The sequence below is a fragment of the Lagopus leucura genome, unplaced genomic scaffold (assembly GCF_019238085.1).
Source record: "Lagopus leucura isolate 7727_CA_CO unplaced genomic scaffold, USGS_WTPT01 Super-Scaffold_100083, whole genome shotgun sequence".
Lineage (NCBI taxonomy): Eukaryota > Metazoa > Chordata > Aves > Galliformes > Phasianidae > Lagopus > Lagopus leucura.
The window spans coordinates 425,836-446,704 of NW_024962318.1; the positions used below are offsets into that span (position 1 = coordinate 425,836).

The 20,869-nt window shown below is 62.9% G+C and overlaps 3 protein-coding genes across 4 annotated transcripts; 2 read left to right on the forward strand and 1 right to left on the reverse strand.

Annotated features, from left to right (window-relative positions):
* The first annotated feature begins 2,433 nt into the window (after nt 1–2,433).
* LOC122188814 (interferon regulatory factor 4-like) lies at nt 2,434–5,280 on the forward strand. Its single transcript, XM_042887432.1, has 8 exons — nt 2,434–2,672; nt 3,139–3,328; nt 3,532–3,584; nt 3,760–3,850; nt 3,971–4,072; nt 4,144–4,524; nt 4,645–4,763; nt 4,869–5,280. The coding sequence occupies exons 1-8, from the start codon at nt 2,499–2,501 to the stop codon at nt 5,007–5,009; spliced, it is 1,251 nt and encodes a 416-aa protein (XP_042743366.1). The 5' UTR covers nt 2,434–2,498; the 3' UTR covers nt 5,010–5,280.
* Nucleotides 5,281–6,021: 741 nt separating this feature from the next.
* On the forward strand, nt 6,022–7,400 carry FOXS1 (forkhead box S1). Its single transcript, XM_042887440.1, has one exon. The coding sequence runs from the start codon at nt 6,089–6,091 to the stop codon at nt 7,325–7,327; it is 1,239 nt and encodes a 412-aa protein (XP_042743374.1). The 5' UTR covers nt 6,022–6,088; the 3' UTR covers nt 7,328–7,400.
* Nucleotides 7,401–10,287: 2,887 nt separating this feature from the next.
* MYLK2 (myosin light chain kinase 2) lies at nt 10,288–17,090 on the reverse strand. 2 transcript variants are annotated; one of them, XM_042887467.1, is made up of 12 exons: nt 16,988–17,090; nt 15,278–16,408; nt 14,833–15,167; nt 13,903–14,008; nt 13,647–13,740; nt 13,450–13,559; nt 12,963–13,104; nt 12,754–12,824; nt 12,461–12,589; nt 12,188–12,340; nt 11,763–11,895; nt 10,288–11,537 (listed from the first exon to the last, which is right to left on the reverse strand). In XM_042887467.1, the coding sequence occupies exons 2-12, from the start codon at nt 16,372–16,374 to the stop codon at nt 11,457–11,459; spliced, it is 2,451 nt and encodes an 816-aa protein (XP_042743401.1). In that variant the 5' UTR covers nt 16,375–16,408; nt 16,988–17,090; the 3' UTR covers nt 10,288–11,456. The 2 variants fall into 2 exon arrangements, with proteins under 2 accessions (XP_042743401.1, XP_042743400.1); XM_042887466.1 differs by lacking the exon at nt 16,988–17,090 and having other exon boundaries at nt 15,278–16,493.
* Nucleotides 17,091–20,869: the final 3,779 nt, after the last annotated feature.

Below are 20,869 nucleotides of genomic sequence, written 5' to 3' on the forward strand. Positions count from 1 at the left end.
GATTGACCTGCCTGGGACACAGAGGGGGAGCTGGGGCAGAAGGTCCCTGGTGTAGGGCGATTCTCTTCTCCCAACCAGGAGATGAGAAGCCTGTGTTGCTGTTGGGGGGCTGAGGGCAACTGCAACCCTACAAATACAGCTTGGAGTTATGTGAGCAGCACCCAGCCACACCTTGGCAGCGTCACCCATAGAAGACACCCGTGTCTCCAGTTTGCAGAGCAGAGGTTGCTCACAAGAGCCCTGCTCAGGACAGGGGCCAGGAGCCCTGCTGCTGCTGCAGGGAGCAGAGCTGTGTGGCTGGGCAGGGGCAAACAAGTACTCACATGGATATTGTTCTGCTGCACCTTCTTTGCACCACAGAGCTGAAGCCTGCTGGGAGCTGCAAGAAGGCTGACCCACACCAGGAGCTGCAAACCCTGCTCTTCCCCAGCCCTGTGCTGTTAACACCTCACACCGTGGCAGCTACAGGTGGGGATGATGCTGGGCTGCCAGGTGGGCCATCAGCATCACCTCTGCTGGGTGTCTCCAGGGTCCCTCTAAGCTTGCAGGTGCTGCATGGGGCTCCTGGAGCCACATAGGGTGCCTGGCACTGGGGCTTTGCCACACTTTCAGGCACCTCAATGTCCCATTCACTTTCATTACAGTAACTTAGCACCACCCCACACCGCTTCTGCAGATCCCCACCCTACTGCTTCCCCACTCCCTCACCCCACAGTGAGGAGATGTGGGGGGGCTCCAGCCCAGCGCAGCCTGGCAACCCCACACCCAGACATTCTGCATTAACAGTCAGGATTTCCTGGTCCGTGCCATAAACCCACACCGAGGCCATGTGCAGAGCAGCAGCACCTCCAGGTCCAGGTTTGCAGCACTGCAAAACATTTATTTTGGCAGATCGTGTTTGCACAACTGGAAAAATACAGGCAAGGGCAGCATTAGATGTGAGTTAATGTTTGACTGCCTTTTGAAAGGCATTTCAGCATTGAAAGTGGAAGGGTTAAGCGGCTTCACCTTCCCTGTGCAGGGAGCAGCTCAGTAGGGGAACAGACTGCTGAGCATCTTCCCTGCTGGCACACTAATTGCATCCCTGGGTCCTGCACGTCACCATCTCTGTGAGGACTGGAGAATTCTCCAGCTGATAAGGGCTGTTATGGCCATGCTGGGTCTGCCTGATGAGCTTAGATTAGATTGAGGACTTGGAACCAATTTGTGCAAGCCACCAAGACGGCAGCAGCCCCTTGGAACCTTTTCAGCGCACAGAGGAGTAATGTGAATCCTCCTTTGCACAACCCCTGCCCACTTTTCATGGAATAAAGCACCTGGCTCACACCAATAAGGGGTGAGGAGGGGCTGCCTCTGCCCAACTACTTTGCAGGGGCTGGAATAGGGCTGGTGCTCAGCCCACATCTGAGCCGCTGATGGAAATCCCGTGTTTGCAGTGGGGAGGCCACAGCAGCTTCCTGTGCTCTGCATCCCCTCCCTGTGTCCCTGTAACACCTGGACCTGGCCCAAGCAGGATGGCTGTACACTGCCAGGGCCAGCAGGCTCCTGCCCCCTGTCCCCAAACTGCCCTGTGCAGCACTGGCACCTGGCTGTGCCCTGTGCCACGTGGCTGTGCCCCATCCCCACACCCTGTGGGAAACCCCAGGGAGGGGAAGGCCAGAGCCTGGCACTGTGTCACCGCTTACTCATTTTGAGGATTTCCAGCTCAGAACAGCCCTGATGCTGGAAGCATCGTCCCTGGCCCGGAGGTAAGTTTCTCTTACTCAGAACTGGAAATGAAACCCAATGGGGCGGTGATGGAGCTGCAGTGTCAGCCCCCCAGGCACAGTGCACAGTGCAATGGAGGAAAGAATTGGTAGAGCCAACATCACTGCTCACAGCAACTCGCCTCAGCCTGGCTCCATGGTATTGTGTAGCTTGGAAAAGACCTCCGTGATCCATCCCCAAGTCTATCCTCAGCCCACCCCACCGTGGCTACTGCACACATCCCTCAGTGCCACATCTGAGAACACCTTCAGGGACGGTGACCCCACCACTCCCTGGGCAGCTGTGCCACTGCATTATCACTCTTTCTGAGAATAAATGTTTCCTAATATCCAACCTGACCCTGGTGCGGCGTGAGGCCATCACCTCTCATCCTATCGCTGGACAAGAGACCGAGTCCATTCTTGGGCAGTGTGGGGGCCTGCAGGGGAAAAAGGGACGTGCCCAGCTCCCAAAACCGGGAGAAAAGGGGAAAATATCTCCCTAAAGTCAGCAAAGCGTCACGAGCCCAAGCACAGACTCAGGGCACTGCAGGAAGCGAGGTGTGCCGACGCGTCCCGGTGCCCCGGGTGCGCTGCGCCCTCCCCCCGGGCCGGGATCCCGGGGCGGCAGCGAACCGAAAGCGGCGTCAGGAAAGGGAAAGTGAAAGGCCGGGTCCCGCCATGCTTTCGCTTTCAGGGTCGCCGCACGCTCCCGAGGGCGGCGGGACCGGGCCGGGCCGGGCCGGAGCCGGGATGGCGGAGCCGGGGTCTCCTATGCGGCTGAAGGAGTGGCTGATCGCGCAGATCGACAGCGGCCGCTACCCGGGGCTGCGCTGGGAGAACCGCGAACGGACGCTCTTCCGCATCCCCTGGAAGCACGCGGCCAAGCAGGACTACCGGCAGCAGCAGGACGCCGCTCTCTTCAGGGTACGGCCTCTCCCAGAGCCCCCTCGGAGCCCCTCCACCGGCCTCGTGCTCTCACTCCCCCCTACATCCCCGCTGCACCGCCCCGTGCTTCCCTCGGATCCCCGCCTCGCCGCTATCTTGCAGCCCCCCTAATCCCCGCAGCACCGTCCCTGTGCCCACCCGGTCCCCGCTGCTCAATCCCGGTGCCCCCATCCCCGCAGCACCGACCCCGTGCGTCTCCGCTCCGCGCTGCGCTCACCCCGTGCGCCCCCCGACACCGTGCGCAACCCCGGACCCCGATGTTCAGCCCCCGTTTCACCCCCCGAGACCCGCGATGCCCAGCCCCTTAGCCTCCCCCCATCCTCTCCGCACCGGCTCCGTGCCCCCTCGAACCCCCATCCCCTCCAGCCCCCAGCTCCGGGCTCCCACCCACCCCCCTGGACTCCTCCCATCCCCGTGCCCAGCGCAGCCCCTGCTCTTCCCGCAGGCTTGGGCCGTCTACAAGGGCAAATACCACGAGGGCACGGACAAGGCGGACCCATCCACCTGGAAGACGCGGCTGCGCTGCGCTCTCAACAAAAGCACCGACTTCCAGGAGGTGCCCGAGCGGAGCCAGCTGGACATCTCCGAGCCTTACAAGGTGTACCAGATCGTGTGCGACGGCACCCGGGATGCAGGTACCCCCTGCCGGGCTGCTGTGCCATTCCCCTGTGTCCCACATCCTATAGGCATCACTGTTCCGTCCCCTTCCTCCCCCAGTCCTCGTCCTCTGCAGAGCTCAAGGTTGTGCTCAGGCAAAGTGCTGTGCTGGGGTCAGGACTGGGCTGGCTTTCCTCATGCTGTTTTTGGGGCTCAGTGTTTTGTTCCCTGTTCCCTGCAGAAAAAGATGAGAAGGATGGCAGAATGCAGCCCACAACCAGCAAGGACCCACAGGTGAGTCATCCCCCACTGGGGGGCTCGTGGGGAGGTGGGACCCCAAATCCCTTCTTCCTATGTCTGCTCCCCCTGCCCGCATCCAGCATCCATCCTGGTTTCCCATACCTGGGGTCCAGGGGTAGCAGAAGCTGGTTCAGGATCATTCATTGCCCTCACACACTCTTGTCCCCAGGGCCACATGGCCGAGGAGAGCCACCGAGGCACAGCAGGAACGTGCCACATGCCCACATTACCCCTGCTAACTGCCCATCCAGCAGAGCGAGGTGAGAGAAGGGCCCCTGTGATGTGAGGGGCACAGGGTGGGACTGAGTACGGGTACAATCACGGCTCTGCAGGAGCCACTCTGCCCTCCTGGTGCCCACACCACCTCCACCCCAACCCAGGGTACCACGTGCGGGGAATCTTCTACGGCTGGAGCCCGATCCGCAGCCACCTGCTCCCCAGGGCCCCATCCTTCCTCCCTGCCGAGGATGTCAACCACTCAGGTAGGAGCTGTGCCAGCCAGGCTGCAGCCCCCCGGGACCCCCAGCCCCACACTGACCCCCACTTCCTGCAGACTGCTGGCTGCACATCCGCCTGTACTACTGCGACGTGTTGGTGAAGGAGCTCACCACCCGCACGGCCGAGGGCTGCCGCATCGCCTCGCGAGCCGAGGGTCCCTACGGCCCCTCCTGCATGGAGCAGATCGAGTTCCCCCCACCACGTGCACTGGGAGGTGGCGGGTGGACAGTCGCTGTGACTGAGGTTCTGGAGAGGCTGCTGCCCCACCTGGAGCGCGGGGTGCTGCTGTGGGTGGCCCCCGAGGGGGTCTTCATGAAGCGGCAGTGCCAGGGCAGGGTGTACTGGAATGGGCCGCTGGCCCCACACCGGGACTGGCCCAACAAGCTGGAGAGGGAGAAGACCTACAAGCTGCTGGACACGCAGCAGTTCCTGGAGGGTAAGTGCCTGCCTTGCCACGCAGCCCTGGGGGCCGTCGGCCCCATCCCCATCATGGGTCCCATCTTTGGGGGATTGCTGTGGGGCTACAGGGACGGTCCCAACCCCTGCGGTGTTGCAGAGCTACGCAGGTACCTGAGCCACGGGCAGCCAGCCCCGCAGTACCAAATCCACCTGTGCTTTGGTGAGGAATACCCCACCAGCACTGGCCGCCACCTCCAGAAGCTCATCATGGCCCACGTGAGTACACACAGGGCTGCTGACGGCTGTGCCCATCAGTGGGGCGATGGGGATCCGCGGTGCCAAGCATGGACCCCATCCTCCCGGCAGCTCCGTGTCCCGTAGGTGGAGCCGGTGTTTGCACGAGAGCTCTTCCACCACGCCCAGCGCCTGGGTCCTGCACTGATTCGGGGCTGCCCCCAGCCCTGCACGCCCGCAGCCCCCGGCCGCATCGCCCACGTCCTGCAGCAGCTCTGCCAGCCCTGAGCCGGGCAATTGAGGGGACACGAAGCCTGAGGACACGGCGGCCGCCCAGCGGCGAATCCGTAAAGCCACAGGGCGTTTAGCAGGGACGGCTGCAGATGGATGCTGGCTGGAGCGGGGCACTGCACGGAGCGCTGTATTTATTCCCCAAGAGCCCAGCGGAGGCTGCTGCGTGCAGTTGTGCCCAGCAGGGGACAGCCAGCTCTGTTCTGGTGCCTCGCACTGTGGGGACTTGCTGTTTGTGAGCTGTGGAAATAAAGGTTGTGTTTCGGTACCGCTGACTGCAGCTCTGGGGCCGGGGCTGTGCTGCGGTGCAGGCTGCGGGGGAGCTGAGTGAAGCAGAGCCAAGCACTGCAGGGACATCAGGAGCTGAGCACTCTGTTTGGAGCCACGCAGCTCCCGCTGCACCGAGCCTCATCCTTGCCTCTGCTTCCCAGCCCCTTGGCAGGGCTGTGGGTAGCAGCGAGGTGCTCAGGAGCCACCCTCACCACCGGGCACGATGCCCCAAAAGCACTTGCTGCCCATGCCTCAGTTTCCCCCAGCGGTGGGTGGGGGGACTCACTGGGAGTGTGGGGTTGTGCTGCACCCCAGCGCTGATGTGCCCAGGCAGCTGGGCTCGGTGTGTGCACCCAGCATGGCACGGGGACCTGGCTTAGAGTGGGGATGTGGCACAGAGCAGGGACACGGCACGGTGCGGGGATCCACACCACCCCAAGGACGGGGTTGCCAGGGAAGCCCCATCCCCACCCTGCAGCCTCCCAGCCCACAGCACTGCCCCACTCCACACCACATCACCACCACCCGGGGCTTGGTGCTGCGAGCGGGCGGGACGAGCCCTGTGTCCCGGCAACCTCCCGTACCCATTAAACCCCACAGCAGTGCCAACCCCAGTCCGCTGGCTCCCAGCCCCGGGGCCGGCCCCGGCTGCGCGTCCGGCCGCAGGGACCAGCGCTGGACGATGGGGCCCCGCTCCGCCCTGGGCGGCCCCACGGCACCGTAGAGGAGGGGCCCGCCGCCCCCACACCGTTGGGGCGTTTTAACGGGCTCGGCCGGAGCCGGGCAAGCAGAGTGAGGACGGCAGGATGCAGCCGGAGCTCCCAGTCGGCTCCGCAGCTCTGCGCGGCCGCACGGCCCCGGACAGCCCCTATCCCGGCCCCTCGCCGCCTGCGGAGGCCACCAAGCCTCCCTACAGCTACATCGCCCTCATCACCATGGCCATCCAGAGCACTCCTGAGAAACGCATCACTCTGAGCGGCATCTACCGCTACATCATGGGCCGCTTCACCTTCTATCGCGACAACAAGCAGGGCTGGCAGAACTCCATCCGTCACAACCTGTCGCTCAATGAGTGCTTCGTCAAAGTGCCTCGCGACGACAAGAAGCCGGGCAAAGGCAACTACTGGACTCTGGATCCCGACTGCTACAACATGTTTGAGAACGGCAGCTTCCTCCGGCGCCGCCGCCGCTTCACCAGGAAAAGGGCCCTGCGGGACGGTGAGGGGGATGAGGGACGCAGGAAGACCCCCAAAACCCGCTCACGGGCACCGCTGCCGGACGAGGGGAAAGCGGAGAGCGGCTTTGCATCGCCAACAGCAGAGCAGAGAGCAGAAGGCGTCGGGGTGCCGGGCTGCGCCGTGCAGATCTGTGCTCACCCGCAGCCCAAAGCGCCATTCTTCACCAAGGAGCCGCTTGGGGTCCCCCAGGAGAGCCACCTGCCCGCTCCCCCCCAGCCCAAGCAGACTGCCTTCGGGGGACCCCCGGCCGCGCTGCCGCTGCCCCGGCCAGGTCAGTACCCACTGCCTGTAGAGCCCGGCCACCCCGCACAGCGCTCCCCGCACCACACTGCGTCCCCCCCGGGTGATCTGGAGGGCAAAGAGCCGGCGGCCCCCGCCGTGGGGCTGGGCCAACCCTTCGGGCAGGTGTCTCCCGTCTTCCCCAGCACCCTGCTGGGCACGGGCAAACCCCCCCCATCTTGCTTCCTCGACGGCGATGGCTACAAACAGCCCCCCCTGCCCGTGTTCGGCTCCTTTGGCCGCGCGGGCCCCGAGGCGCTGGGGGGCAGCTACCAGTGCCGGGTGCAGGCGCTGAGCTTCTGTGTGAACGAGCGGCCGTGCGGTGCGGCGCTGGAGCATCTCCTGGCTGCGGCCCCCACTGCTGCCACCGCCACCCCCCCAGCCCCCCGCCAGCCGCCCTTTGGGGTGGGCGAGCAGAAGGAGGCGTGGGGCACGGGGGGGACGATCCCGCTGCAGGGGGGCGGTGGTTACCCCTTGGGGCTGCCCCACTGCCTCTACCGGACGCCTGGAATGTTCTTCTTTGAGTGATGGACTGACACCTCCCTCCCCACCCCCCGGCACCATGCGGGGCTCCAGCTATGGAATAAAGCACATTCGCCCACGCTGCCTCTGTGTCTCTGCGACCCGCTTGGGGTGGGGAGCAGGCAGGGTGCATCGGGGCCACTCCGTTCCCAGCCGGATCGCTGCTGGGACACGTGTCTCTGTGGCCACCCACTGCGGCTCTCCTCCATGAGGACCCCCCTTCTGGTGCTGGATGGTCTGGCATCCCCAGAGATGATGGGGATGGAGCCCCTTCGTGATGCAGCTTTGTCCTGGAGTGACAGAAGGGAAGCCTCTCTATAAGGGGCTGGGGACCATGCTGCACCACCCTGGAGCAAACTGTGCTCGCTGCCCACAGCCTGCACTGCTCACACATGGTTTGCCCCATATGCTGTGCACGGCATGAGCGGTGCTGGCCTCAGTACCCATGGAGAGAGCCACTGGGGGTGAGCTCCGTGGGATGGGGTGTAGGGGGAGATGGGGCTCTCCCTGCATGGGGCTGTCTCCCTGCCAGGTCCTCACAGCACTCCACAGAGCTGGGCTGTGCCAGGGCTGCCTGCAGGCATGGCTACAGATGGGAATGGCAAGATTCCTCTGACCTGAATCATCCCGGGCGGCTGCTGGTAAGGAGCATCGCCTGAGTCACCACTGCTGGGCTCGGCACGGGCTGGGCTGTGCTGGGACAGGGTGGGATGGTGTCCCAGGTCAGGATGTGGCTGCCAGCCCCTTTCCACCCACAGGGCCCACTTTGTAGCCTAGAGCAGGGGCTGGCGAAGTGGGGACCTGTACCTGTGCCTCCATCCTGTGTCCCTGGGAAGGGGCCCCCAAAGAGGCAGTGCCCCAAGGCTGTGGGGTGCAGGTGCACAGGGCTTGCACCTGTGGGGTACAGATGGCGTCCATGTTTTGCATGGGGGGCGATACTGGTGGAAGGGCTCTCCATGATGTTTTGGGGATGGGTGTATAGCAAAGCTCCTTGGCCCCCCTAGGCAGGGTGATGCAGCTCAGCCGGGCCCCAGGGTCTCAGCGAGGGCCAGCCCTGGCGTCACTCAGGGACCAGAGCACCGCCACTGCGTCACCCGTTATCAGCCCCAGCAGCCGCTGCCAGGCCATGGCTGTGTCCCAACCCAGGCAGGGCAGGAGGGGCCTCTGTTCATCATCAGCACAACAGCAATGGTCTCTGGGTTGCGGGCTTTGCTTTTCTCCCTTCTTTTTTATTTTTTTTTTTTTTCCTTCCCTCCCCTGTGGAAAACAATATTTGAGTGCCTAGATCATGCTGGCGTCTCCGGAGCCGTCTACAGCGAGCAGGGCTGACCTCAGCCCCCTCCTTCACACGGTCCCTGGGGGCGCGGGAGGAAGCGAGCGCCGCGGAGTCGTGCCCAGGGGCCGTCTGGTTCCCACACCACGCAGCCAGGACGCCCGCCCGCTGGGCTCCTGCCTGTGCCTGGGAATGCATGGCCGCAGCACCAGCCCTGGGAGCACTACGGGAACCCATCGCTGCCCCGCGGCACAGACCCTGGCATGGAGATCCCATCCCCGATGGCTGTGGGTCACGGGAAGGTGCCCGGTTAGCATGCAGTGGGATGGGTGCCCCCGTGCAGGAAGGAAGCAGCGGGGCTGCGTGGGAGCGTCACCCTGAGGGTGATCCAGACCCAGCCCTGAAGGCTGCACCCTCAGCATTGCTGCTCCCTACTGGGATGGGGTGGGGCAGAGCCCCACTGCCTCCTCTGCCCAGATGCGCTGTGTATGGACGCCCTCCCTCCATTGCCCCCCATGCTTGCAGCTCCCACCGTTAGCTCAGCTCTGGCCATGGCCCGCTTCTCTCCCTGCCCTTCCTCCCCCCACCTCGCTGCCGGCTCACTGGGTGGCCTGGCCCTGACCCACTCATGTCTGGGACCATGCTGCAGAGGGTGCTGGCATGGGAGCACAGACCCCCAGCTCTGGGCAGTGCTGCACTGCCATGTGCTGCTGCACAGCATCGCCCTGCTCACCTTCCTTCCCCTCTGGGGCTACCAGTGGGGTCACAGCACCAAGGGACCCCCGTCTGACGGGAGACTCACAGAGGCTGACTGCAGTGAGAGTGGTGCACCAGGTTAGGACTGTCTCCATCTCCGTGCCCCCAGCAGTGATGGAGATGCAGTGGTGACCCACATGTCTAGAAAGGGAGAGGAGGGGGCTGCAGAGTGGTGGTCTCCATCACTTCACACCTGGACTGACCGCCCCACATCATCCTGCTCTGGGGCAGCCATGGCCCAGCCGTGCTCATCTCCGAGTGCTGCTATGGTAGGCTGGCTCTGTGCCACTCCCACGCAGCTGCGGCTGAGAACTGGCACCCACAGCACCCGTGGGCACCGGGGCTGCCCCACAGCTCACCCTGCAGCCCCCGTGGCCCAGGGCAATGCATGGCTCCTGGGGCCCAGACAGGAAGGAGACGTCACCGCCGCGGAGAGTAACTCAAACCAGATGGGGCTGCGCTGTTCTCCAGGACCGCAGGGTGGTCACCGGCAGGAACTGGTCAAAGGCTGCCGGCAGGAAGCGGGCTGGGAGGGACGCCCTGGGCCCAGCAGCAACCCTGCCTGCTCTGCCTTAACTGCTTCGGGGCCGGAGGGCACAGAACCCCACAGGTGTGGGGTGGGAGGCAGTGGGACCCCAGGAGCCTTTGCTAGGGCACAACTTCTTGAGCTGCGCTGAAGCCATGAGGACACCTTTGTCTGTCTGCCTGTCCGTCTGCCCATCCATTCATCCCCTTCCCACCAGCTCCCCCCAGCCATGATCTGCACAAACCCTCCTGGAAGCACTGCCTGGGGCCACCCTCGCTGTCCTTCTGTCTCTTCTGCACAGGACAGGATGCCGTTCCCATCCCCTCACCTACCAGCAACGCTCGGTTCCCAGCTGCTGGCCGCACATCCGTGAGGCTCCATCGCCCCTGAGGCCAGCACTGGCCGTGAGGCTGCTCTCAGACCTGTACATTTATTTACAAGAAGCCAAACGCACCGGTGTGGGCTCTCCCGCGTCACGGCCCTCACCCCAGCTGCAGGGATGGGGAGCGTGGTGCCATTCCTGCACCACGAGGTTGGGGCTCATGGGGACGAAGGAGGGGACGAGGGTTGGGTGGGAAGCGGAGCTGCGCCCGCGGCCCCGGCACGGCCATGCTGGCTGCGGGGGGACGCTGGCGGGCGGCAGTTCCTGTGTGTTGGTGGTCAGAGCTGAAGCAATCCTCCGGTGCGGGGGGAGCGCGGCCAGCTGCTCTGCATTAGGATGCCTTTATCTGGCGGGGACGCGTGAAGGAGCGGCCGTGCTGCTCCCCCGCTGGCAGCGCGGAGGGCAGGGGTGAGCAGCAACACAAAGGCTCCTTCTTCGCTCGCCGGCTCCCAGCTGGGGATGGATGCTCCTGGAAGCGAGCTCGGATGCTTCCTCCCTTCCTGTGCAGCCCTCCCGGCGAGCAGCAGCGCGGGGCCAAGTCCGGCTTCCTCCGGCGGGGAGGAGCGGCCGCAGCACCGGTCCTGCGCCAAGCGCCGGGGTGTGGATCCCCGCCTGCTTCAGCATCCCCGCACCGTGGCACTGGCATCGCTGCGGGAGAGGAGCCCAGCACTGCAAAAAGGGTCCAACGAAGCGATCGCGGGGCACTGCTGCAGCATTTACAAGCAGAGCTGAGCGCCAAGCGTGGGTGCGAGCGCGTGGGCTGCCCGTGCAGCGGGGCTCATCCTGAGCCGCCCCAAAGGCAACTGAGAGAAATGCGAGCGTGGTGTGGGTGGGACATTGATGGGTGCGGGGAATGGCGGCTGCACGGCCGTGGCAATGAAGAGGGGAGCGTTGTGGGGATGCGGATGGTTCAGGCCCTGAGGGTCCATAAAGGTGAGAGCAGGTGAGGAGCGCACAGAGTCTGTGCTCTGAGCAGCCCCGCAGCACCCGTACCAGCGCAGCGGCCACGAGGGATGCGGCAGAGCTGGAGCGGGGCCGGGGGTGGAGCAGGGTCGGTGCCAGCCCTCTGCCCCACAGTGGGATGGATGCAGGTGGGGCCGCCCCCGTACAGATCCTGCTGCGTCCAGGAGCCGGACTCGGGCACGGCCCCAAACCCATAGTCTGGCCCGAGCTCACGGTGCTCAGCCCACACCCGTAATCAGACACCCAGCGCCGTCAGCGAGCCCGAGCTGGTGATCTTCCTGAAGCGGTTGGCGGCACACACCCCAATGAAGTTTTTCTGCAGAAGAGAAGAAGAGAGGCGTGAGTCCCACTGCAGACCTCTTGGTTGCACCCAGAGGGGCTCCCAGGGCTGGTTCAGGAACCCACCCAGGAACATTCCGTCCTGAGCCCCTAAAATAAACCCTTGGGATGCACCCGGGGGGAAACTGCCTGGGGATCCTCAAGCCTTCCCAGGCAGTGCAGCAGGGTGACCTCAACCCCATCCCCTCCCACCCCTGCACACCTTCCAGCGCCGTCGCATGACGTATTTCTTGAGCAACACCTGGGACTTGAGGCGGCGGTTGCAGCGTTTGGCTTTCTCTGCCAGGTTGGTGAGCCAGGGGTGCTGCAGGCACTGCCCTGCACTCATCCGGGCGCTGCAGGGTGAGAGAGAAGCTGTCAGCCCACGGCCCCTGCCCACAGGCGGCCCCTTCCCGTGCCCCATCTGTGAGCCCTGGCATAGGCTGTGCTCCGACCACCAGCCTTGAGGGCCAATGGGAAAAGCGGGTCACAAATGGTCCCACACATCTCATTTGATAGCCCTAACAGGGATGCTGGGGACAGCCGGTGGCTTTGGGGATGCCAATGGCCCCAACACAAAGAATGGCACAGGGGTAGAGATGAGAGCACACAGGTGGGGGACCGCCGTGGCTGCTGCCAGCTCCACACCTCTTCTCTTTGATGATGAGGTTGGAGACAAAGTCCTTGGCCTCATCAGAAACGCTCTCGAAGGTCTCCTCATCGAAGTACCAGTTGGCTGCCAGGACGTTGTTGAGTGTTTCGGTGTCGTTGTCACCCAAAAAGGGGGAGAGGCCACTGAGGCTGGGGGATTAGAGGGCCAGTGAGCAGAGGGTCTTGTGCTGAGGCACACAAACTCCCCTGCATGCCAGCATGGGGACCACTGTGTGCCCAGGGGAGCGGGGGGGGATCAGCCCAACGTACAGCATGTAGGTGATGACTCCCATGCTCCACATGTCTGTGGAGTAGGAGACCTGCTCGTAGTTGACCACCTCGGGGGAGAGGAACTCAGGAGTGCCAAAGTTCACCTTCAGCTTCTCCTCAGGGTTGTACCTGTAGATGGGGCAGTGATTCAGCAGGGGGTGACAGGCTGTCCCCGAAGCAATGTCCCCCCTGGGAAAGGAGCCCGCTGCCCTTCCCATCCCCCAAACCCAGTCCCACCCTGAAGGGTGGGAGCAGGCATGGAAGGAGCCGTGGGAAGAAAGGGAGCACAGCACCTTCGAGCCAGCCCAAAATCAATGATCTTCACCATGTGCCCGGTGGCAGTGACGCAGAGGATGTTCTCGGGCTGTGGGGACAAGGACAGGGGGTCAGTGGGGGGTGATGGGGACACGTCACCCACACCCAGGGCACAGCAGTGCTCCGTGTCAGTGCTGCCCAGAGCCCTGTGAGCCCCGTCCTTTCCAAAAGCCTCGAGTGAACTCACCTTGAGGTCGAGGTGCAGGACGCGCATGTGGTGCATGAAGCGGATGCCCTCGCAGATCTGGCGCACGAACACCATGCAGTCCACCTCTGTCAGGTGGTAATCGTCATCAACGATCCGCTCAAAGAGCTCTCCGCCCTCCACGCTGTAGGCACAGGTAGATCCCTGCATCACCGGGGGCTCCGTGTCTTCCTGTAGAACCCCGAGCCCCCAGCACCACAGGCACAGCCAGGGTGGGAAGTGCATGCTGGGGTCATCGCCAGCCCCAACACAGCCGTGCACAGTGTTGCCCCGAGACAGAGGTTGCTCCAATCCCAGAACAAGAAGGAAGGTGGGACAAGCAGTGCTGGGGACGTCCCTCGGTGCTGACCAGCTCTGCTTGGTGTGAGGCTGGCACCTATGCTCCATCCCCACGCATGGACACAGCCTCCCTGCCACGCTGCCCCTCACCCAGGCATCAGGCACCGTGCAGCACAGCCCCAGAACTCACAACTCCAAGAAGAGGATGATCTCCCGGGGCGTCTCAATGGCATCGTAGAGCTGGATGAGGTTGTGGTGGTTCAGCTGGTTCATCACGTCAATCTCCAACAGCACCATTTCCTGTGGCAGGACCCCCACCATGGCACTGCTGTCAGACCCAGCTGATCCCCAACTCCACATGCCCAAAGCCAGGCTTCCATCACAGACCTTGTCCTTGGCTCCATGCTTCCGGATGACTTTGGCAGCCAACTTGAGCCCCGTCTGCTTCTCCGTGCATGTGTGTACTTCACCAAATTTTCCCCTGAGGACAGAAAGGTGTTGATGGCATCACGGCTGCACCCCGCTCCCTGCACCCATCCTGCACGTTGTGCTGCAGGTCAGGGCAGTCCTGGGGGCTCGGAGCCCCCCCTGAGAGCCAAAGGGATTCGGGTGTCCTCAGCCCTCCCATCCCACTGCCCCTTACCCTCCTAGGATTTCCTTGGAGCTGAGGTTGTACTGGGAGCTGACGCTGCCCGTCCGCAGCGTGACAATGCGGTGCGCAAAGGGAGCGGGAGGAGGGGGGACATCATCTGCCGAGAGAGGAGGGGAGTGAGAGCAGCGCTGCGTCACAGGGAGCCCATCGCTGGGACTCCCGGCTGCGAGCGTCTCGGGTGCAGCAAAAAGCACGGTCTGCCAGAGCCTGCCAGCAGCTGCCCCGGCACCTGCAGCACTGCCCTGCTGCATATCACCTTGCTGCGTGCCACCCTGCCATGTGTCCGCTCACCATCCGCCGGGCTACCATCCCACGTGTCACGCTCGCCCTCTCCAGGCCACGCGGCTGCGCGTCACCCTCAGCGGACCACTCTCCTGCATGTCACACTCGCCCCCTCCATGCGGTACCTCGCTGCCTCCGTGCCACCATCCCTGTGCCACACTGCCATTCTGTGCCACCACATCCCACTCACCCACCCAGGACAGACCCCACAACAACAGAAGCCCCACGAGCAGCCCCCAGCCAGGGGTCACCGCAGCCCCCAGCCCTGCTGTGCCCCCCAAGGCCATGGTGCAGGACATCGGGACACGCTGTCCCCTGCCACCAGCCAGGCGGTGGCTGTCACTCCGGCCACGGGGACGGCTCCTGTCCCTTTGGGCAGCCCTGGGAAGCACAATGTGTGCCAGGCTGAGGCCAGGAGAAGCCTGGGGAGGAGACGCGCCGCATTTAGCCCTGTTTACAGTGAAACTGGAGCTTGAAGACTGCCGGGCGGGCCAGGAGCCAGCAGCATGAGCTGGCACCCCAGGAGGGCGGCAGCAGAGATGTGAATACACCCCAGGGCTGCTGCACCCCTGAGGGTGCTGGGGTGTCATCTCCACAGGGCTGAGGGCATGGCACAGATCTGCTGTGGCACAGCCTTACCTAGAATCTCAAAATGGTCTTCCTTCCCAAAATCGGGGGTGAGGTAGGGGCTGGGTGGTGGCTCTGCCACCATCGCAGCTGGCTGCCCCGTGGCCCCAGGGCCCGGCTGCTCTGCGTGCCCAGGGGGCTCTGACCCGAGCTGGGGCTGCTCCTCGGCACCAGGCAATGTCCTCTCCTGTGGGACGGCGGTGCTGCCCACAGGGACGGGCTGCTCTGGGGGCTGCAGATCCCCCTGGGCTGGGCTGGGCTCCACCAGACCCTCTCCTGCTGGTGCCATAGGGGTTTCCTCTGAGATTGTCTCCATCGCAGCCACCTCCAGCCTGAGCTGCTCCTCTCTGCAAGCAGGAGCGGGAGGTGAGCATCACCCTGAGCCCAGCCCCCAACCCTGCCCCAGGATGGGACCCATCCTAGGAGGACCCCATCCCAAAGGGTGAGCACTGGGTACCTCTGGCAGGTGGCCGGGCAGCTCAGGCTCTGCATCAGAGCTGGACGTGTGGGCTCGGGTCCCCTCAGTGGCTGCTCCTTGTTTGTCTGCTCTGTGTTGGCCTCTTTCTCCACTTCACCCTGAGCCCCTGCAGCAGCCGGGGCCTCCTCTGTGGGCTCCTGCCCTCCATCCTCAGCCTCTGCTGCAGCTGGGGGCTTCTGTGCAGCATCTGTAGCCTTCTCCTTTGCAGGTGCTGTGGCTTTCTCCTTCACAGTCTCTTTGCCTCCATCCTGAGCCTTTGTCACCATTGTATTTTTTTCCGCCTTTGTGGGTTTCTTCCCTCCATCCTTTGCAGCAGCAGGGGCCTTCTCCTTTGCAGGCTGTTTTGCAGCCGGGCTTTTCTTTGCCTTTGCAGCATTTTTCCCTCCATTCTCAGCCTTCACAGCAGCCGGCTGCTCCTTCGCAGGCTCTCCCTCACCATGGGCTGGTGTTGCAGCTGAGGCTGCAGCTGAAGCCGCCTTTTCAGGCTTTATTTCTCCTCCAGCTTCAGCTCCTGGAGCACCTGGAGCATTCTCCTTTGGAGATTCTTCATGAGCCCCTGCTACAGCTGAGCCCTTCCCCTGTGCAGGCTCTGCTGTCTCTCCTTGGGACTCTCCCGTTGGGGTTTTCTCCTTCCCAGGCTCTTCCTTCCCTCTGTGGATCCCTGCAGCCAAAGCCCCCTTCTTGGCAACTTCCTTTTCCCCACCACCCCCATGCTGTGCAGCATTTAGGACTTTCTCCTGCTCAGGCTCTGCCTTCCCTCCTTCGGGTTCAGCTTTCTCCCTCACTGCACCGTGAGCCTCAGCAGCAGCACCCGGAGCCGTCTCCTTCCCAGGCTCCTCCTTCCCTGCAGCAGTTGGCATTTTCTCCTGTGCGGGCCCCGCCGTCCCTCCACGTGGCTCTCCTGCAGCACCCACAGCCATCTCCATGGGCTCTTCCTTTCCTCCATTCTGAGCCCGGACAGCACTGGTGGCAGCAGCGGGGGCAGGCTGTGCTGCACTGCTCTCTGTTCCAGGGGGGGGCGCACTCCCAGACCCCCCCGCATCGGCAGTGCTGCCCGGCACGTCGTGCTGCTCCATGGGCTTGGGTGGCTGCCCCGGGTCGGCGAGGCTCCTGCAGGGAGAAGACATGACTGGGGACACTGGGGAGCAGCGGGATGCACGTGGCTGCCACACTGCCGTGGTGCTCCGCTATCTGCCCCGCGGTGACTGATCAGCAGCCTGACACCGGCACCTGTTGTGGTCACAGTGCCATGCGGACAGTCAGGGCAGCTGGGGGCCCATGGGTGCACATGTCCTGGTGTGACTGCCAGGTTGGCACTATGTGAGCCCCCAGCCCAGCTCTGTGAGCCTCCAGCCTGGCACTACAAACTCCCAGCCCAGCAGCATATTCATACTCCACTTCCCACAGCCCTGACCGTGCTCAGCCACGAGCTCCGTTCTCCCAGGACCCAAAGCACGGCTCCCTGCACGTCCTTCTCTGAGGTGTGGGCGGCCCATCCCTGGAACAACCCCCCTCAGCAACCCTTCTGGCCACGGAGCTGCTTTTACAGGGCTTCCCACAGCTTCTGCAGTGCCTTGTGCTCAACCCTGTGCCTTTGCGGTTTGGGTGAACCCATGGCCACCACGGAACTGGTGACCCTGGTGACTGCACGGACCCCTCCACCCACCCCATAGCCCCCATCTCCTTTACCTGGGGTCCCCGGGGCAGAGGGCAGTCAGGAGAGCAGCATCTGCGGTGTGGCAGCGCCTGGAGGGGAGCAGCCCCTTCTATACTGGGTGTAACGGAGCCGGATTAGTGCGGAGAGAGAGGGGTATCCTTTACACCAGCAGGAGCCGGCCCGCTTCGCCTTTCCCAGCACCTGTTGCTGCTGGAGCCCGTTCAAAGGACACGCCACTCTTCCATGTGCTCCCAACGGCCAGAACGCACACAAACAGCGAGCGGGAGCCGGCACACGGCCACCAGAGAGAGAGGGAGGGCTGGAGGTGGCCCCGTGCGGGGACTGCGCCGTGCCTCGCCGCTGGGGACAGCCCTTGGCCAGGGCGTGCTGGATGCTGCCCAAAGGACCGAGAGCTTCCAAGGCGCCCACAGGGAACACGGGGCGGTCACTGCATGGAGATGGCACTTGAGAGCCATCCATAAAGGTGCCGCGGAGCTGCCGGTGGCTTTGCCCATTGGTGCCAACTCTCGAGGACAGTGGCTTTGGAGCGATGCCATGGGGTGCGACGGGCACAGCCAGCTCTGGGCATTGCTGCTGGGGACCAAGAAAGAAAGGGATATTCACTGGGAACTGAAGCAGCAGCCCATATCCCTGGTGTTTGGAAGCAGTCAGAAGGCACCGAGTTCAGAGTGCACGTCTGGGGATCAGGGACAGAAACAAAGACACCAGGACTGCTGCTGGGTGCACCACGAGCCCACGGTGCACAGCAGGGCTTTGGGGCTGATCGAGTCCCCAGGGCTGTGCCAACTCCCTGCTCCCAGCAGAGCCTTGCTTACTTTAAATCTCTGAAACCTAAGGTGAGGAAAGCGCTGCTCACAAGGGCACAGACATCCCCCGTCGCTCGGGTTTCTGCAGGGGGCGGAGGCGGTCAGTTGAGGCTTTCAGGAGGAACCCCCGGTAACCGGACCCGGCCCTCCCCGCTGGATGAGGGCGCTCCAATTATAACAGCTCCTAAAGCCGAGAGCACTGATTTATCACGCGGTGGCAGCCGGAGCACCAGCGCCCTGAGGAGGAAGGGCTCAGCCTTTTGCCTGCATTGCTCCTTTGAGAGGGGACAGCAGAGCTCTTGGCTTGGTGACGCACCATAAAGTAAAGGGAGCACGGGAGGGAGCCGCCCCAAGGCACACGGGGCCAAGGATTCGCTCCTGACCCCGCTCCTGCTGCCCTGCGCCGTCCCCAGGAGCACCACTGCTGCTGCTGCTCGAGCACTGCATGCAGTGTGGGTAGGGGGTGGCCCAGTGCTGGTCCTGGGGATCCCCTCCGGCAGAGAAGCCCCGGGAGCTGCGGGTTTGCCCTGGCACAGTGCGCACAAAGAGGTGGGAAGGGGCTTCAGGACCACCCGTGGCACCAGCACTGCTGTGCTCTCCCTCCTGTGGGCATCGAGAGGGAAGAGAGCTCTGTCACACAGCAGTTTCTGCTCTCAGCACAAACCCTGCTGGCAAAAGGAGCTCTAAAACCAACCTGGGTGGGAAAAGCTCCAGGATAAGCCTATAAAAGACCCGGGCCATGCTCTTTCTTAATCAATCTCAGTGGAAAGTGCAGGGTGAAGCACAACCTTTTCAGGTGCATGGCTGCCAGTGGCCTCACATCCCACTGCTGAATATCGAAGCAGAGCCCCACAGTGGGGCCAGCACTTCCTGTGCCAGGGGGATGCAATGCTCACAGTGTGAGCAGATGTTAATGCTGGGCAATGGCTGCCCATGAGCCTTTCCTCATCCTTAGCACACGTGAGATGCTCCTAGTGAGCTTGCAGGACTGTGGCCAGGGTCAGCCATGGTCTGTGCAGGGCATGAAGAGCAGGATGCCAGGTGAGGATATGGCCACCGCTGGAGGAAGCCCAAAGGCCTGGGGCAGGAAGGGCTGTGATCACATTTGCTTCTGCAGCAGAGAGGAGCAGTGAAAATATCCCCAGCACCCTGCTGCCCGCTCCAAATGGAAGAGACTGGGAAAGAAGCAGTTTTTCCTTCTCCTTCGCTGCTCGTCCCCAGGGCTGGGGTTCAGGGTGAGGCTTAAGCAAAAAAGAAAGCACAGCGTGGGGCTGGGAGCTGCTTCTGATAGCTCTGCACGATGCCAGAACCTCAGGCATCTCCCACCACAACCACAACGCGAGCAGCAACAATCGCTCTGAAGGATGCAGCCTCACTGCAGCCCTGGCAGTGCAGGTTCATGGCTGCAGGCAGCCGGGTTGCGCTCCCACGGCTCAGCTCCCCTCCTCCAGAGATCAAAGGCAGCGTCTGGTATTCGGCAGGGCACCAACAGGGTCACACAGGAGCGGATACGGCGCTTCCGCCACCCCATAAACGCGTGACGGCCGTGCTGGGGCAGCGTGGGCATGTGGGGCTTCGGGCAGCGCTGGTATCCACGGCTCTCAGGGACTGCACAGGGACAGCTCTGTCATTGCCAGCCGATGGCCTGGCCTCCATGCATTGGTGCCAGGCGCCTGGAGGCACCTCCCTGCAGCCACGGGCTCACAGCGGGTGCCACCTCTGCACGGCACGCTTGGGAAGTGACTGAGGGCAAAGGAAGAGAGCTGCATCCCAACTCCGCAGGCCAGGAGCAGCAGCCGGAGCTCAGCGAGAGTCCTGGTTCATCCAATCTTAATCTCATTTAAGAAGCTGCTGGAGTACGGGAGGAAATTTCAGAAGGTGAGGAGCAAAGCTCTTGTGCTCTCAGCACAAACGTGGCTGTCTTAAAGAGGTGTGAAGGAAGAGCATGCTGTGGCTTGTTTTGGTGCTCCTACAAGACCACATTTTGCAGGGAACGGGAAGCAAGCTGGATGAAGATGGCTGCCTCACAAGGAAGATTCAGAGTGCTGCAGGAAGGGCACAGCTGCTGCACTCTGGGTTTTGGGGCACGGAGCTCCAATCTCTGCGGATCGTAGAAGACAAACCAACCACCACTGGTGGTTCTCAGGCTGTAGGGTTTTTTTTTTGCCTCCCCATTCAAGTACTCAAGCCATGGTCTACATTGGCTGCAACTGGAACGCAGGCTGTCGCAGGGAGGGCTGGCACAGCACCAAGCACACCGTTCCCAAGCGACGCGGTTGTCACAACTCCGGCAGCGTACTTTAACCTTTATGCTTTCCATGGGTGAGGAAGGTTCTTTGCACAGCCAAGCCCCATCCAGGAAACCCAACACCTCGGCTAAATCGAGCAGCGGGGCCACGAGCAGAGCCCACCTGAGCACTGGCTGAAGCACGGTAACACAAGCCAGCCTGCCTGTCCCCACAGGGACAAACCCAGACCTGTGGTCAACAGCTTCACTGCCTCTATGTGTGCTGAGGGCCAGCCACAGTCCTACCACATCGGGTCTGATGGAGGTGAGGACAGGGAGAAATCCCAACGCCATCAAGAGATGCTTTGCAGAGCTTCCAGCAGCTGAGAGCAGGCAGACAGAACCGAGGCCAGGGGTCTGACGGCGTAACAAAGCCATTTTAGTCAGGATCCTCTTTGCCAGCTGATAAAATCCTCCTGTTCTCAGCTACCCTTCAACATAAAGCCCAGGAAAACATTGCCTTTCGTTCCAGCTCTAGTGGGAGTACAGCAAGTCACTCCACAGAAACAACAGGACTTAGAAAAACAACGCTGGAGATTTGATGCTAGAATTTCTCCCCGCTCCAGTTCTCCATCATTATTCCTGCTCCCAGTCCCACTCACCCTCCAAGCATGTTCAAAGCTGATGAACTTTGAGTTGTGGTTCTGCCTCTTCCTCCCTGGCGTGCAGCTCCCCCCCAACACCCAGCTTTTATTGCTTTTCAGCACATGGATGTTTTCCTCCTAATTAAGAGAGCAGCTTAAGATTCTGTACCCCATTCAGCAGCACTGCCTGCTGCCCCATGCAGCACGGCAGCTCCA